Raw genomic sequence first — 17,596 nt, 5'->3', positions numbered from 1 at the left:
CCATATTACCTTAAACTTTTTCTAACCGCACACATTTGAAATGGCTTGGCATCAAATATTCATCTGAATAAAATAGGTAAGTTGTGTGTGTGGAGTTTTCTCTCTGCACAGATTTTACAAGAGTCATGGCAACTGCACAAGGCCACATTTTTATTCATTTATTTTAAAAAAATGAAGTTTCCACCCCAAGGAAGTGCAACCCAAATTCTGCACTCAGAGCACATTACAAAAAACAAAAACATGTGCAGAAGATTTGTTTGTGTTGTATAACATTTCTTAATCTAAATGCTTATTCTGACTTTTGTTTTTCATTAAAAGTGATTTCACATGCCTGTCTGTTGCTGCTTAATGACGAGCCAGACCATCACCTGGGCTCATCCAGCTCAGTATAACCTTCACTGGCTGGCAGCAGCTCTTCAGGGCTCCAGAGGGGGATCCTTCCCTGAAGGCACCAGGGAATGAATCTGGAACCCTCTGCAGGCAAACTACGTTTTTAAGCACTACTATGGGATTCATGTGCTGTTTTATACTGAGTCAGGTGACTGGTCCATCTAGTTCAGCACTGCCTTAGCCAGGCAAGATGTTTCGGGACTACAACTCCCATCACCCCTGACCACTGGTCCTGTTAGCTAGGGATGATGGGAGTTGTAGTCCTATGCCTGGCCTAAGCAGACAGGAAGTGGTTTCGGGAACGAGTGTCCAAGTCTTGCTTGAGGAAGCTGGTAACTCTCTGCACGCAAAGCTAATATTCTACCACTGAACTATAGTGCCACCCAAGAGTGCATTGCAGGGGGTTGGACTAGATGACCCTGGAGGTCCCTTCCAACTCTACAATTCTAGGATTCTATGAGTGACATGATTAGGAATCTACACGCCACAAGAGAGGGGAAGGTTATTGGGAAGGGCACAGAATTTCCACTCTCTTGATTGCTGGTGCTTTTTACAGACAGGCGTATGATTTTAATTCTTCAAACACAGCTTAATAACAATAATAATAAGAAGAAGAAGAAGAAGAAGAAGGACCAGGAACTTGCTTTGCTTTCTATTTTAAAATGGAAGCTCAGGATTGTAACAAATTTGGTGTAAAATTTGGTATGTGAAATGCTGTTAGGTCTGACTGTCATTAAACTGTAGAATTGGATAACATGCACCTGGATTTAATTTGTGATTTTTCAATTATGTGTCTGCAGTTACATATTTGTGTTCGCATATATGAACCTATCTTCACATTTTCAAGGAATTAACAGCAAGGATTTCTTTCTCTCTTTAAATGAAGTGCTGGTGTGTGTGTGTGTGTGTGTGTGTGTGTGCGCGCGCGCAAAAGGCACAATGCATGGGGAGGGAGGAGATGTGGGGGCGAGAGGGAGAGCTCCTTACCCTCTTAGCCCAGAAACTCAGTTCCTTGTTGACAAGCTGGATGAGCTCCGAGTGGCAAAAGGGGAGGAAGTAGACAATTTCGTTGATCCTTCCTAGGAACTCGTCTCTCCGGAAGTGAGCCTGCAGGAGGAAAAGGGGAAGAGCAGAGAGGTTTGCTGGGAAGGCAAAGCCGATGAGCAGTCTGGAGGAAACCTGGAACATGTTGAAATCGCTGTCCGTGGAGGACAAAACCAGACCAGGAGAAGTGAAAGCAAATCAAAATGAACAGAAGGACGAATGAGCAGAACCTCTCCACTCCCCCCAATTACACCTGGTGGGCTCCCCTTCATTAAGTTGCTTAGGAGGACTCTACCCCCACCTAAGTGTGAACCAGGGAGACTCCTGCTTTGCTCCAGCACCGTAATTTACTCCCAGGTAAACATATAGGATTGCAGGCTCTCAATTTTCCTGTTCAGTGTGTTCATACACCAAGTTGCTTCTGATGTTTCTAAAAAATATGAGAATTCCCCAGAAGCTAGTGCGGACTTCTTTTCGGATGGATGTTTGTTATATTATGATATACAGATCCCCGTATTTTAAAAAAATATATGCCTAGTGACCCACTGGAATGTTCCCAATGCTACATAATAAATGTGTGCTGCTATACAGTCGTAAGGGACACGGGTGGTGCTGTGGGTTAAACCACAGAGCCTAGGGCTTGCCAATCAGAAGGTCAGCAGTTCGAATCCCCGCGTGAGGGATGAGCTCCCGTTGCTCGGTCCCTGCTCCTGCCAACCTAGCAGTTCGAAAGCACTTCAAAGGGCAAGTAGATAAATAGGTACCGCTCCGGCGGGAAGGTAAACAGCATTTCCGTGCGCTGCTCTGGTTCGCCAGAAGTGGCTTAGTCATGCTGGCCACATGACCTGGAAGCTGTATGCCGGATCCCTTGGGCAGTAAAGCGAGATGAGTGCCGCAACCCCAGAGTCGGCCACGACTGGACCTAATGGTCAGGGGTCCCTTTACCTTTCTACAGCGGTACCTTGCTTTACGAACTTAATCCGTTCTTAAACCAAAGCATTCTTAAACCAAGGTGTGCTTTCCCATAGCAGCGGGGGAGGCAAAGTTCACAAACCAAAACACCTACTTCCGGGTCTGCAGCATTCTTAATCCAAGTTGTTCATAAACTAAGCTGTTCTTAAACCAAGGTACCACTGTGCTGGTAAATATTGTCTAGGAAAAACTACGAGGATTTTGTAAAAATATCTTGTACGATCTACGAAGTAAGAGACAGGAAGAGCTGTTTGACAGTGGAGTGGACTTTCTCGGGAGGTGATGGGACTGTTCTTCCTTGGAAGTTTTTTCAACAGTGGTTGGATCGCCATCTGTCAGGGATTCTTGAGCTATGGTTCTAAGTGTAAAGGTGACCCCTGACCATTAGGTCCAGTCGTGACCAACTCTGGGGTTGCGGCGCTCATCTCGTGAACCAGAGCAGTGCACAGAAACACCGTTTCCCTTCCCGCCGGAGCAGTACCTATTGATCTACTTGCACTTTGACGTGCTTTCAAACTGCTAGGTTGGCAGGAGCAGGGACTGAGCAACGGGAGCTCACCCCTTTGCGGGGATTCGAACCGCCGACATTCTGATCGGCAAGTCCTAGGCTCTGTGGTTTAACCCACAGCGCCACTCACTACATACATGTCACTACATGTATATGTTATATAATGATCCTCTGCACTTCTCACACCTGAGCAATAGCGACACATAAATATCAAATTGTCTTCTTGAAATTCAACGGTGGCCTGGGGTGGAGTCCAAGGCTCCCCCATACCATCTGCCTCACCATCCCAGTCAGTGTGTGGCATCTGGGACTGAAGGTGGTAGTGAGGAATGCCAGCCAAACCAACTCCTCTTGACTTGGGGCATTAATGTGCAAGTGTTTTCGGCTCAGAGGCTTCCTTGCGGGAAACCATTGAGGAGCCCTCCAGGTTGGAGTTCTGCTCTCACCCATTTGAGCGCCTGAAACTGAAGAGGAGGACTGAAAACAAACCCCCGAGGCTTTGGGGCGTTCCACTTTTGGAAACCCAAGACGGCTGAAAGGAAAGGCTAGCGATAAACAGCACCATCTGTACCTTCAAGATGGGGCGAATGACATTCTCCTTGAACTGCTTTGAGATGGTTATCTTGTCTGTGATCTGGACGTCATCTGAAAGGAAAAGGCACAAGCTTGGCTCAGGGTGCAGGGAGACCCACAAAGACTGCACACTTTCCAGAGCAGGGGGTTCCTTTGCTCCTTGTTGGCTTTGGAAGCCAGCACCGCAGCTTGGCTCATTCTGCTTGCCCAGTGTCCCGAGACACTGTTTGCACAAATTATTGAGCCAGTTTGCACAAAGTATTCATTGCCTTTACAGTGGTACCTCTGGTTACGTAGTTATATTCGTTCCGGAGGTCCGTACTTAACCTGAAACTGTTCTTAACCTGAAGCACCACTTTAGCTAATGGGGCCTCCTGCTGCTGCCATGCCGCCAGAACATGATTTCTGTTCTCATCCTGAAGCAAAGTTCCTTACCCGAGGTACTATTTCTGGGTTAGCGGAGTCTGTAATCTGAAGTTTCTGTAACCTGAAGCGTATGTAACCCGAGGTACCACTGTATATCCCACCTTTTTCTCCAAGGAGCTCAAGGTGGCATACATTGTCCCCCCCCCCCCCCACCTCACTGAATCCCTACAACAGCCCTGTGAGGTAGGTTAGGCCAGGCTTCCTCAACCTTGGCCCTTCAGATGTTTTGAGACTCCTGGTATGCCCTGCAGAGGATCTTAAGGTCCATGAATAACCATAGTTTAGAGGTCCCGGGCCCTAAGGAAGTCAGATTATCCTCCACCAGGGCCAGGGCCTTCTCAGTGATGGCTCCGACCTGGTGGAATGCTCTGTCCCGTGAGACCAGGGCCCTGCAGGATTTAACTTCCTTCCGCAGGACCTGTAAGACAGAGCTATTTCGCCTGGCTTTCAATTTGAACTTAGCCTGATCTTTTATTCCCCTTCCTTCCCTCCCCCTCCCCTTTTTATGAAGATTACCCGCTATGGGATCCCACAGCTAATTCTCCCCTGGTCTCCTCGCTGGCCCGACTAGGACTAATTTAGCCTGCTAGCCCTGGTGATCATCTAATGTTTATTGGATGGATTTCCCCCCTAAATCGATTTTTGATTTTATTGTTATTCCTGTTTTATACCATATTTTATGCTGTTTTTTGTAGCATCAATTAAGTGTTTTAAATTTGTTGTTAGCCACCCTGAGCCAGGTTTTCTGAACCGGGAAGGGCGGGGTATGAATAAAAAATTATTATTTATTATTACAATTCCCATCATCCCTGACCACTGGTCCTGCTAGCTAGGGATCATGGGAGTTGTAGGCCAAAAACATCTGGGGGGCCGAGGTTGAGGAAGCCTAGGTTAGGCTGAGAGGCAGCGACTGGTCCAAGGACGCACCCTGGGGCAAGTTTCATGGCGGAGTGAGGGATTTGATAGGAGTGAGGGATCTCATGATGGATGGGTTGGTCTCGGGGCCAACCGCCATAGCAAAGTGGGGTGATTCTAATCTGCTTCACCACACTGGCATGAGGTTAGGAAGAGGTGTGGCAGACACCCCAAACTTAAATGCTGGTGGCTAAATGCAGGCTGCTGGGCGCAGCCTGTTGCCTTCACGTTATGCTTTGGGGATATGTTTGGTGCCACTTGAATGAGACATGGAACAGACAGAACTTTGTCTGATACAGCGGAAAGGATGTCAGGCAGGTTGGGGTTTGGCACAAGGAAGAGAACATCCAGAGTTTAGAGGGTGGGGGGAGGAATGCACACGGGGGGAACGGGTACCTAGTTTTTCAGCAATTCTCTTCCGGCTGAGTTCCACGGTCTCTTGCCTCAGCTGCAAGGCATGCTGGGCGATCTCGTCGCTGGCCACGTTGGAGGTCATGATGAAGATGGCATCTTTGCAGTCAATGGTCTTCCCCTTCCCATCTGTCAGCCGGCCCTTCAGAAACAGCAACGAACAGCAGAGTCAGACTCCTCCGTAAGGAACAAGGAGTGGAATTGATGCAAAGCCTGCCGTTAGAAAGGGAAGTTTCTGGGGGCTGATTCAGGCATAAGGCCCTCTCTGCTCTGCAAGGAGGCTGCAGAATGATCCCCAGAAAGCAGCCCTTGTAGGAGATCTAGTCCAATACATTGGGAAGGATCAAGTTGGGGAATGCTGCCATAAAGAAAGACTGAGAGATGACGTGAGAACCATCTTCAAATACCTGAAGGGCTGCATGGAAGAAGGTGCAAGCTTGTTTTCTGTTGCTCCAGAAGGGAGGACCAGAATCAACGGATCCAAGGGGCAAGAAAGGAGATTCTGACTAAAGCACAAAACTTTCTGAGGGTAAGAAAGTGAGAACCGACTCCTTCAGAAGGTGCTGGACTCTCGTTTGCTTGAGGCTTTTAAAGCAGAGGTTGGGTGGCCATGGATGCTTTAGCTGAAATTCCTGCATTGCAGGGGGCTGGACTAGAGGACCCTCAGGGTCCCCTCCAACTCTGCAGTTCTGTGTTGCTTGGAAGAGGAATGGAAGCATTTGGGCACTGCCTGTGCATTCGCCCCAGCCCCGGAAGGCAGCTTACTTGAGCTGGAGAAAGCCAGTTTAATACGCTGGCAGTGGAATGGCTGTGAGCTATAAAGACATATCATTGGTACAGGGGGATTGTTCTAGCTGCTCCCTCATCAGACACAAGATCATAACAGTTCCTAATACCATACACAGCTAACCGGAGGGGAGGGCAAGAGGCACTTGGGGGCTGCTGCACAGGAGAGTCATTGCCTCTGCCCCCACTCTGAGCTCTCCCCTCCTCTGTCTCCCTCCAAGAACTCTAAAAATAAGAACCTTTCGAAAATACCAATTTGGGGAACGGCAGGGAGGGGGAGAGAAGAAAAATAAAACAAAAGCATAAGTCGTCTGTCCCCTCCCTCCCTCCCAACGCTGCCAGGCGCAGCCGTGCCCAGCTGAAGGACACAAATTTGTGCCGGGTGCTTGGGATTAACATTTCGGTTATTGCTCTGTCAGGCAGGCGGTTCAGGAATTGATTTCGCATTTAGTGGCTGCCACCATGATCTATGCAATACCGGTGATATTAATCCTAGAGAGAAGCCCCCCACCCTGAAAAGCCCGCCGCCACCAACAACAACCACACAGCCAGTTTTAATAAAAAACAAACACACACCAAGAACACACACAGGAGGGTGGTGAAATCTGCACGCGCTCAGCCCCCCTCAGGGCAATGCCAAGCGCTCCACTGCAGGTCAGCCAGTTAGCCTGGAGGAGTCAGACGTCCTCAGGCACAAACCAACGACCCCAAGGCGTAGCTGCGCCTGTATCAATGCCCCTCATCCCAACCAAGTGGGAAACAAGTAAAGTGATGCAACTAAGTTCAGGACTCAAGGATGCTGAAGCTCCTGGGAGCAGGAGGGTGTGTTCTGCGTAAAATCCAGTATCCTGAGATGCTCAACTGCGGAAAAGGAGCAGCAGAGTGCAAGCTACTAGTCCCTAAGGTGGCACACCAGATAATGACGAAGCAAACGCCCTGGTCATCTGGAGAAAGGAAGGGCTCAGCACCCCCTCATCAGCTTCTCATCCTTCCCCATGGCTATTCTACAAAATGGAATCTGCCGCTTACTGGTTAATACGGATAAATACGTTAGAGGCAGTGTGGTGTAGCGGCTAGAGCGTTGGACTAGAGCCTGGGAGGCCTGAGTTCAGATGCTGACTTGGCCCAAGAAGCTCAGTGCATCTCAGCAGGCTTGTGGTGGGGATGAAGTGCGGAGGGGGAGAGAACTTTATGCCACAATGAGCTCCTTGGAGGAAAAGGAGGAATGTAAGATGCAAGAAATAAAATACAGGCAACTCTCCATTTACATGGGGGTTATGTTCCGAGGTACCGTGCGTTTAAACCACGTCTATTCGGAATGCCATTGGAAATACCTGCAAACACCGCCATCGCTCCCTCCAAACCTCCTTGCTCCAACTCCAACTCTCCACAGGCCTCAAAAGTTGGTGCAAGGGCTCCTGGGATTCCTGGATGTTTTGTGCCATTTTTGCACTCTTTTAGGGCCATTTTTGCCCCTTTTGTGCCATTTCTGGGTTTGTGGTGATGTACATGTGCACAGTTTTCTCTGTTTGCTGTAGCAGCCCAAAGGACCAGGCAATCATTTATTGCACAAAACGGGGTCCAATGAGCTGGGGAGTTATCTGGGTTAACACGTGCCTTTCAACTTGATAAGTTTGCATTTTTGTGTGGCCCAAATAACTCTTTCCTGACTGGCTAGCGAGGGTAACTTGCCAAATCACACAGGAACCTCACGTTGCCACAGGGGCCTCGGGCGGCATCTTTAAAAAGACGGTCTTACTTCATCAAACAGCTGCAGCATGATGGTGAGGACATCCGGGTGGGCCTTGTCCACTTCGTCAAAGAGCACCACAGCATTTGGGCACTGCTTCAGCTTCTTGGTAAGCTGGCCGCCTTCCTCATGGCCGACGTAACCTGGCGGAGAGCCAATGAACTTGGCAACCTGGGAGGGAAAGAAGCCACAGGCGTCAGATGGGGACGCCCACGCCCTGGGCCGGGGGGGAAAGAGACCTGCTGTGGCTCAAAGCGAGACTAGCCTGCACAGGGAGTTCGGAACCTGCACCGTCCGATTTCGGTGCGTTGAGAGAGCAAGGAAAAGATTGTACGTCCAGAGCTGGGTGCATTTGAAATGGAGGAAATCCAATTACTAAGACCGCAATGTGCAAATTAGGAGCATCATCACATGGCTGCTTATGTTGCAGAATCAGTTCTGCTCCTCAATCTACATTTTAAGGGATATACAGTGGTGGCTTTTTGCATGGTCTGGAGGAATGGGAGGTGGACAAGGAGAGCAGAGGCAGCTGAGTTATTGGTTCAAGGTCCCAGAGATAGAAGCCTTGGCGAGTAACTCTGAAGGGGCCCTGACACTTTTAAGAGCTTCTGCACTACACTCTGCTTTCCACTCATATTCTAAAACCTCACCAGGAATATTTGATCAACAGGGACTAGGCTAGTGGTTGTACCATCTCCTGGGGGTGGGGACAGTGGGATAACCTAGGGGGGTACTAAGAGGCAGGGGGGCAGCAGAGGGGGGCGCGGAAAGTCTAAATGACTATCAGACTTTGAACACTAGTATTACTGTATCGAGTTCATCAGTTTGGTTGAATTAATTAAATTAAACTATTTTAAATGGATTTTGAATAAATGTGAAATTAATGGTTTTAAATTTTATCATGTTATTTTCTTCCTCGGTCGTAATGGTGGTAGTATTAATAGTAATAGTAATAGTAACAGTAATAGTAATAATAATAATAACAACAACAACAATAATAATAATATTTATACCCCACCCATCGGGATGGATTTCCCCAGCCACTCTGGGTGGCTTACAGCACATATAAAAACATTGTAAAATGTCAAACATTTAAAACTTTCCTTTCAGATAGTTGTCTTTGACATCTGATTGGAGGGCGTTTGCTCATGCAAACTGCAATTTTGAATAATGCTTTTTATAGAGTGGGGGAACTGGGGCTGAGTTTGTGGAACCAAGGGGATGGGGTTCCCAAAAGGTATAGGAACCACTAGATTAAAAATTCTCTCTTTTTTCATTAAAAAAAGCCACAAGCTTATCCTGCAACAGATTTCCACTTTCAGACAATACTGAGCCTTTCATAGCAAGGCCAAAACAACAACAACAACAAAAATGAATAAATGAATGAACAGGAAAAAAATAAAAAGGGGAGGAAGATGAACAAGGAGATGGCTTGAGATCTCTTTCCAGGCACCATGGAAAAAGCCTTACTTTATATCCCAACTAATCTTGCAACTAAGAAACAAGGAACACAGAATACAGCTACCTCCCTCTTCTCAGGAGACAGGAAGGAATGTATGGGAGATGGTGTTCTATAGGGCACACCATAGAAATGTTAAGTTTTCTTTTTTCAGGTGAGGCTGGAGGAGCAAGGGTGAGTATGTGGAGTTTGCCACCAAGAGGAGGGTATCAGCAAAGGTGAGAATGCCAAGTGTCGCCAGGTGCGATTCTGGGAGCTTCAAACAGTGATGGTTTTGCTGAGGGTGTGCATCTCTCTTACTAACCTCGTGTCTTTCCTGAAACTCAGACATGTCCAGCCTGATGAAACCCTGGTGGCACAAAGGAAACAAAAAGGGACTCATTTATTGGTGCTGATGACAGGCAGCTGCAGTCAATCCTGGATCCCTGACAGAGCATGCCTGTTGCAATGCCAGGCTCTGCAGAGACCTGTGTGTCGTGTCCCCACTTTGCATATTGATCTGTAGTCACAAAAGCTGTTAGGAGAAGAAGTGGCAGAGCATCTGCTCTGACTGCAGAAGGGCCCAGGTTCATCTCCAGGTAGGGCTGGGAACGGCTCAGTTTCAAACCCTGGAGAGTGGCTGCCAGTAGACTATGCAGGGGGAGAAAGACCAGTGGTATAGCTTGTTTTATTTAGTTACTGGTTAATAGGGATGCTGGACTGCATATGCTCCCTTTGCACTGACTGAGCAGAGCTTGAAGACATCCAAGAAACTCCCCAGGGATTCAGGCAAGGCACACACTAAGCTCTACCTGGAGGTGGTCATAGAGGACCAAGCCTGGGACCTTCGTCCCGCAAAGCAAATGCTCTACTCCCAAGTTAATGAGCATCCCTGGGCTTTCTCCAAAACACAGCGGCCAGAATTTTCACCCAAATCACGCCCAACTTTTCTTGCATTCCTGCATTCAAATGTACCCAAGACGGCCGGGCTGTAAAAGGTAACCAATGATGCAGAAACCACAATCAGAATATATTGTCCTTTGTTTAAAAACCGGCGAGGTTTTTGCTGCACACCCAGAGGATGAGGCAGGGTTTCAGCTGGCAAAAAATCAAGATCTCGGTAATAACATCTCCCTTAACCCGCCAGCTGCTGTTATAAGCCGCCCTCTCCTCCTGTCCTTCCCCAATAATTCTCTCCACGTTTTGTGACGCCCTCTTTGATGCATTAATTAACTAAATAACCAACAAACAAACTGATTAGGCTTTAATGAACCGCTTGTTCTGAGCATGCCATTGAATTAGCACGGCCTGTTTGTCCTTGGCTGTTGTGGTGTTTGATGTGGAGCCAGTAACAACGGCAGCGAGGACAAAAACGTAACTGGAAAAGGGACGGTGGTTTCGCCCTGGAAACCTGCGCACAGAGCGGCATCCCGCATAACTCCAAAACCTGCAACATTTTAAAGTGGTGACTCGCTCCCACAGAAGCCACAGTTGTGGCCAGGGCAATTCTTCTGGATCAGGTCAGAGCAGCTCCAGGGAGGAAATTGTGAAATGGGAACCCTCTTGGTCGATGCCTCCAGGGTCCCTGGCCGCTCCACCCACTGACGCCTGGGGAAACAAGGCTGTTCCGCTGGGGGAACCGAGAGCAGAGGCCTTACCTTCTTGACATCTTTGTGCAGGTACTTGGCAGTCTGCTTGGCCAGTTCAGTTTTGCCTGTTCAAGAAGTGGCAGAGAAAAGAGGGAGTGTTGAGGGAGAAACGCCTTGATAAGAACATCAAGAAGAGACCATGAAAAAAGCTCTCGGGAAGTTGTGCGACAACAAAACCAAGACCCGTTTGCAGCGTCTGTGTTACAAGTGAGATCATGGAACTGTGGAGTTGGAAGGGACCACCTGGATCATCTAGTCCAACCCCCTGCAATGCAGGAAACTTTGTGCCCGACAAGGGGCTCGAACCCACAATCCTGAGATTGAGAGTCTTCTACCAGCTGGGCTAATATATACTTAAAGAAACAAAAACAAACACAGCACAGGCTCCATTCTCAAGCTACCCCAGGAACACGAGAGCCACTGCAACAGCACCACCTTTTCCTGTGTCTACTGGCTACGTGGGACATTCTGGGCTATATTATGTGGCTCCTCCCCCCTCCAGGTTTCAGACACCTGGAAACTGAGTCGGCAAGGATGCTGGTCTTCAGCCACAGCATGGTTTCCCCTTCCGTGGGTCCAGGCTTTCTCACACCCCCTGGCAGGCAGCGCTGGAGGGAGTGGCATGACAGTGGCATGACCTGTGGCTCTCTCCGTCGGAGGCAGCAATGCTTTTGAATGCCAGATGCTAGAAACCACAGGAGGGGAGAGTTGCTTTTGGACTGGATGGGCCAATGGCTCTTCTAATGCTCTGCTCACAAACAGGGTTCCCTGAAGTACCCATACCAGTGACAGCTGTCAGTCTCAGGGATGGACCCTGTAGGTTCTGCTTTCACTTCCTCCTTCCAGAGTCTTTTAACCCTATAAAGGCCTCCAAACTCTCCCTACACAAAATTATTAGTTATCATGCTCACGTTTTTGTAAGATGACAGAAAGGACATTTTTTGGACTGCCAACCTGGTGCCCTCCAGATGTGTTCAGAATACAACTCCTATCAATGGCTGTGTTTAGCTGGGCCTGAAGGCAGCTGCAGCCCAAAGCTCTGGGGGGCACCAGACTGGGGACAGTTGGGCTACAGAATACCGTTTGCTCTTAAAATAACTTTTGTGGGGTGTTTTTGGAAAACATAAACTGCAAAGAAAAATGAACTGTCCCTGCTGCCTCCACTGGGAAAAAAAGGAAGCCTTGAAGGATTTGCTGTGCAAAAGTGCTTTGGAGAACCAGGCGAGCGATGGAGCCGAGGCCCATCAACCCAGTCTTCCCCCAACGCAACGTCCTTGACTTCAAGACAAGGAGCAGATTTGCTGGGAAACACAATATTCTTTGTTTATTGGATTTATATGCAACGTCTATCATAAAAGTCTAGGCATGAAGGCGATCAATAATTCAAAACACATATTACGGAATAAATCCACATCGACATGGTATCAACAAACATGTCAGCCCCCACTGCGGTGGGAGATTTCGTCCCTCGCGAGGCGTGTACCTGCGCAAAGCAGCCCCTGCAGGACCCTGGTAAGGTGCCCTCAAGGTGAAAGGGCACTCCAGGGTCTCCCTGACCCAGACGAGATGCCCGAGGGAAGACTCCTGAGCAACAATCCTTCCCTTGGCTCTTCCTTTCACAACCAGGCGCTGCCAATTCCTGCTGCTTCACCCTTTTCGTGGCAATTGCATCTTGCGCAGGGGTTGCGCTCTGGTGACAGTGCATATACGCAAAAAAGGTGTATACCCGAAGCACCCCTGCATGCCCATCCTTACCTTCCAAGCAAGGCAGAGAACTTCAAAGCTCTCAGGTTTGCCTTTTGGGTTCTGGGATGCTCTCATGAAATCTCACAGGGTTGTCTGAGATCATGGCAAGAGCATCTCAAGAGCCTAGTATGCAAGTCTGACAGTTTAAAAGCACTCTCCATGCAGGGGAAATCCTGTTCAAAAGGATCTTTTAAGCTATCCGCTTACATTTGATTTGTGTGATTTCGGCCAGCTGGTCTTCAACCACGTACCATTTAAATAGTACATGTTAGATGTGTGTAGGATGTGATCATATTGTACCTCCCAAAGCCACACTTTATTCTCTGCTAAAAGCTTTGTCCTGCCTCTTCACCCCTAATTTCCATGACTCCGCCTCACCTGCTCTCTGATCTGTCTGGTTCCAGGGTACAGAATTAGCAGGGTGCCAAAAAGCACCTCAAAAAGTCTGGGTGCCATTTTTTTTTTGCGCCTGGCTGACACTCAAGGATTACTGAAATGTATGTGCTTTGGAGCCTCAAAGTACATGTTAAGGATAGACAATATGTTAAGGAGCTTAATAATAAAGAGTAGAGTATTTTGAAAACTGAAGTATGGTACTAAAATTTTTATTGCCAATACCAAATTAAACATGCATTAACCATTTCTGCTCAAATGCGGTATTAACAATGTGTCACTTACGCAAATTGCGTATTAATTCATGCTTATCAAAATAATAAATTAAAAGTGTTGCTGACTGCCCCCCCCCCCGCCCCGTGGCATCTAGACATTCTGCTTTTGGCGCCCACAACTCTGGTCCCAGGAGCCATTTGGCTCCTAGCTTTTCCATCCCAGTTTCTAACACTGCCTGGTTCCGTGTCTCAGAAAAGGTGATTCAATTCAGACCCCATGCCAAACCATGGTTGGTGCTAATCAGAGCTTAGAACCCAAAACAACACAGAGGTCCAGAATGCTGACTGGGCCTTGGGTCCCCTTGCCCTCCCCACCCATGATTTTACTCCAGTGAGAAGGCTCTTTCTGGTCCATTCTAGCGTCCTTGTCTTTGCTGGACCCTTCTCAATCTTTGCTCTGCAACAGGAACTACAAACTTGCTCCTGTCTTTCAAAAATGGAATCAGATCTCAGAGTGCCAGTTCGGTTTGGTGGTTGTGGGGTGTGGATACCTTGGCAACACATACAGCTCTTTGCGAGGCCATCCTTTCCTGGAGCTGGCAAGAAGCTTGCAAAAGGCAATCCAGCTCTTGATGAATTCTGGGATGATGCTACGATTTAGGATTTTCAAATAGGGAATGATCCTGGTGAATTGATGTCTGTTTTTACCCTTTTAATGGTTTTATTGCATGGTTTTCTGCTTTTATTTCTGTAAACCGCTTTGGTGGTGTGGGTTTTTTTTAATGACTCAGCAGTATACAAATATTTTTATCACTGAATAATAATAATAAAAATTCTATGTTTCACGTGAATATTGTACCTAGTGTGATTTTCTCACTTTGGAATTTGGGATAGTTCACATTCAGTGCCACTATTATGCTGTTGCAACTTATTTGTTATAGAAAGTGGTGTTTGCCGATGACTTGAACCACTGGCAGTGTCTCTGGGCAGGGAGAAGGTAAGTGGACTGAAAAACCTGTCCTCTACTTGAGCCCAGAAAACTACTTTCAAAACTAGACTTGAGATTTCTGGCCCATCTGTGGTGCAACATCTTTGGTTTTTCTAGCATGTGTGGAAAAATCAACACTGGCGTTTTTTCTGGGGCTGGACCAGCCTGCATCATCCCCAAAAAAATGAAAGAAGGGGGAAAAAAGGACGCCGACTTTACCTATTCCCGATGATCCCAAGAAGAGAAAAACCAGGGGATGCTCCTCGTCATACCAGCCATTTTCCTTCCTCCGAATGGCTGCAATCGAAAATGCAAGAAAAACAAAGGAAGGGGTTATATATCTGGGCACATAAAAAAGGGAAAGGCATATAAATCAATGACACAACAGCAAGTATAATTATCACTAAGTATACACTATGTTTTACTGCTCTCTGCCCACTCAAAGTCTTCGCTGCCATTAGAGCTACCTAATTTGATTAGCCAGCAAGGCCCCCAGAGATACCTAATCAGGTTAGCATGGATTTGGAAAGCTGCCCAGAGCAGATTTCGGATAAAGTTTTCCAGGATGTGCACTCAGCGTTGCCAGGGAAACAGGAGGGAGGATGGACACTGAATGAACCAGAAAGGGACCTGTCGGGTGGACCGAGAGGGGAGGGGAAAGGGTTGGGGGAAAGAGAGATTCTAGAGGCTCAATAGCTCGCCAGCTTGTAAGCGCCACCTTTGTGCACAAAGACCTGGGAAGGAGAAGTCTGCTACCTCTCCGATGCTAACGGGAAGGAAGCCTTGAATTCAAGGTCACGGCAGCCTTGTGAAGACTCATGGGCCGCAGTAAATAATGGTGCTAGGATGGAGGAGGATGCAAGGGAGATATGCCAGGGAAACATGGGATGGATTTGGAATGCAAAAGGATCTACTTTGCAGAGGAGCAGCACTTAAAACTTCTGGGTTGTCCAAACCTGCCCTCTGGGGCAGACAGCTTCCCTGTGGATCCTGCTCTTCTTGGCACCCCGACTGCAGCTTTGCATTCTCAAGATCACAGCACATGCACAGCGTTTAAAAAAGGGAAGGGAAAAGTGACCACAGCATTTGGCAGCATTTGTTTACATTCAGTGGCTGTGCTTAAGGTCTGGCTGCTGCATTAAAGAAAAGGACAGGACACATAAAATAAAGGACTTCTTTATGCAGCACACAGTTCACCTTTGGAACTCAATTCCACAGGAGGCACTGATGGCTACTAGCCATGATGGCTCTGCTTTGCCTCTACAGTTGGAGGCAGCAATGCTTCTGAATGCCAGATGCTGGAAACCACAGATTAGGAGAGTTTCCCTTGTGCTCGAATCCTGCTTTCAGGTTTCCCACGGGAGGTTGTGGGCTCTCCTTCTGTAGAGGTTTTTATACAGGGGCCCTGTTCACATCCGGCCCTGTTCCAGAGCCCTGTTTGCACCCTGAAGCAAACACAACCCACGTCCGGGCGTCTGGCGATTCGCTGCTTCCGCGCATGAAGTCATTTTGAGCGTCTGTGCATGTGCGAGCGGCAAAACCTGGAAGTAACGCACTCTGTTACTTCCGGGTCTCCGCGGAGCGCAACCCGAAATTACTCATCCCAAAGCTACTTCAACCCAAGGTATGACTGTACAATGGACGCTCGGGTTGCAAACGTGATCCGTGCGGGAGGCACATTCGCAACCTGCAGCACCCGCAACCCACAGCATCGTGTCTGCTCACGCGTGGGTTGTGATTCGGCATTTCTGGGCATGCGCAAAGAGCGATTTAGCGCTTCTGTGCATGTGCCGAAACCCAGCAGTAACCCATTCTGGTACTTCCAGGTTTCGGCACGTCTGTAACCCAAAAAGGCACAACCTGAAGCTTCTGTAACCCAAGGTAGGATTGTATAATGCCTGGAGCAGGATTCCTGCTTTAGCCTTCTGAGAAAATCAGCTTTTGCTTCAAAAACTTTATGAAGCTCTTGTCTTCATAGATAAAAACAGGCTTGAAAAAGCACGTGGGCAGGAGCTGGATTTCTGAGCTGCAGTGATGTGAAGCTACAACGCTCTGCCCCTTGTCAGCCTCAGCAAGCAGCCCCCAACAGAATAAATTATGCAAAACAAAAGCATGCAAGCAATTTTGCTTAATTTATGCAAGTTGCAGAACAGGCTCTTCCTGACACAACTTGGCAGGATTTTTAATGGTGTTTTATGTTAATTTGTATAAATTGTTTTATGAATTGGCAGCATGTAAATACGTTTAAAAACAAACTCCCTGCACATACTCTGTGAAATTGTGGCTGAAAACTTATTCAACCCCCACTTCCCTTTTCTCAGAGGTGCACAACTCACCACGAAGCTGGCTTTTCTGGGTTGCTCTGGCATGGTGAAGCAGCATCTTGAACCCCCTGATCCGTGTCCTGACCGTGACTCCTCCTCTCCTGGAAAATGTTCAAGAAGCAGTTTTCAGTCAGGACAGGGCGAGGCGCCATCTTGGTGTGCTCTGAAGCATTCAGAGGACCACTTCAGCATGCCAAAGCCACCCAGGAAAGTCAGCACACAGCATGAAAAATGGTGTCACAAACCTCCAAACCATGCCAGCTGCTCTATGTGCCACATTCACCACCCAGATTTTTTTTTTCTTGGGGCCTCTGAGTTGTAAACGCAACACTGAGGTGAAGCCACTTCTGCTTGCCAGGGTTTGAGGAACTATGGACCCAGCAGGAGAGGATGATCCAGCAGCTCAGTGACTAATGTACCAGTAGCCACACTCCATGAGAAAGCCAAAGGAATTTGGAAATTGCTACTAAACTGCTATGTTTGCATCCACAGTGCATCTATGCTCGCATGTGGGCCAATGGCCTGATCCAGAAAGCTCTTCTCATAGTCACCGCCTGTTAGCCATTCCACCTGAGCCCATGAAACCACTTTTATTTTGTTAAATACATAAAATAGCCCCCCACCCCCAAATTACAATTTAGATTGAAAGTTCCCTGGTGCCAAGACTTATGTTCCCCTCCTGCCTTAATGCTATTCTATATGCTGGTAGTCTTAATTAAAATTCATAGCCACTCCAAGACAGAGAGATGAAGCCACGCAGCTCTCAGTCATTCTTTCATTTGTCCTTTCCTGATGCTTTAAAAGAGGATCAAACACATTCATGGAGAAGGAGAGGGAACTGTGGAACTCTCTCCCACAGGAGATAATAACAGCCATCAACTCTGGTGACTTTAATGGAGAATAGACAAATTCATAGAGGAGGAGAGCGCTACTGATGGCTATTAGCCAGAATGGCTATGCTCTGCCTCCAGAACTGCAGGAGGGGAAGATTCCTCTTGTGCACGACTCCCCAAAGTGGGTTTCCCCAAAGAGGCATCTGGTTGGCCACTGTGAGAACTGGATGCTGCG

The 17,596-nt window shown here is 47.9% G+C and overlaps 1 protein-coding gene across 2 annotated transcripts in view; it reads right to left on the bottom strand.

The window, feature by feature from the left end:
* CLPB (ClpB family mitochondrial disaggregase) overlaps nt 1–17,596 on the bottom strand; it is a 70,738-nt gene that overhangs the window by 2,117 nt on the left and 51,025 nt on the right. For both annotated transcript variants that reach the window (XM_081860323.1, XM_081860324.1), the window contains exons 8-14: nt 14,424–14,501; nt 10,872–10,927; nt 9,539–9,583; nt 7,785–7,946; nt 5,225–5,381; nt 3,486–3,559; nt 1,378–1,497 (exon numbers count right to left, since the gene is read on the bottom strand). In XM_081860323.1, the coding sequence (XP_081716449.1) occupies nt 1,378–1,497; nt 3,486–3,559; nt 5,225–5,381; nt 7,785–7,946; nt 9,539–9,583; nt 10,872–10,927; nt 14,424–14,501 (692 nt within the window). The remainder of the gene's footprint in view (nt 1–1,377; nt 1,498–3,485; nt 3,560–5,224; nt 5,382–7,784; nt 7,947–9,538; nt 9,584–10,871; nt 10,928–14,423; nt 14,502–17,596) is intronic.

Source organism: Podarcis erhardii (genome assembly GCF_964252035.2).
Source record: "Podarcis erhardii genome assembly, chromosome: 4".
Classification (NCBI taxonomy): Eukaryota; Metazoa; Chordata; class Lepidosauria; order Squamata; family Lacertidae; genus Podarcis; species Podarcis erhardii.
Note: the sequence above shows the minus strand (reverse complement) of the source record. Positions and strands in the feature narration are given on the sequence as shown.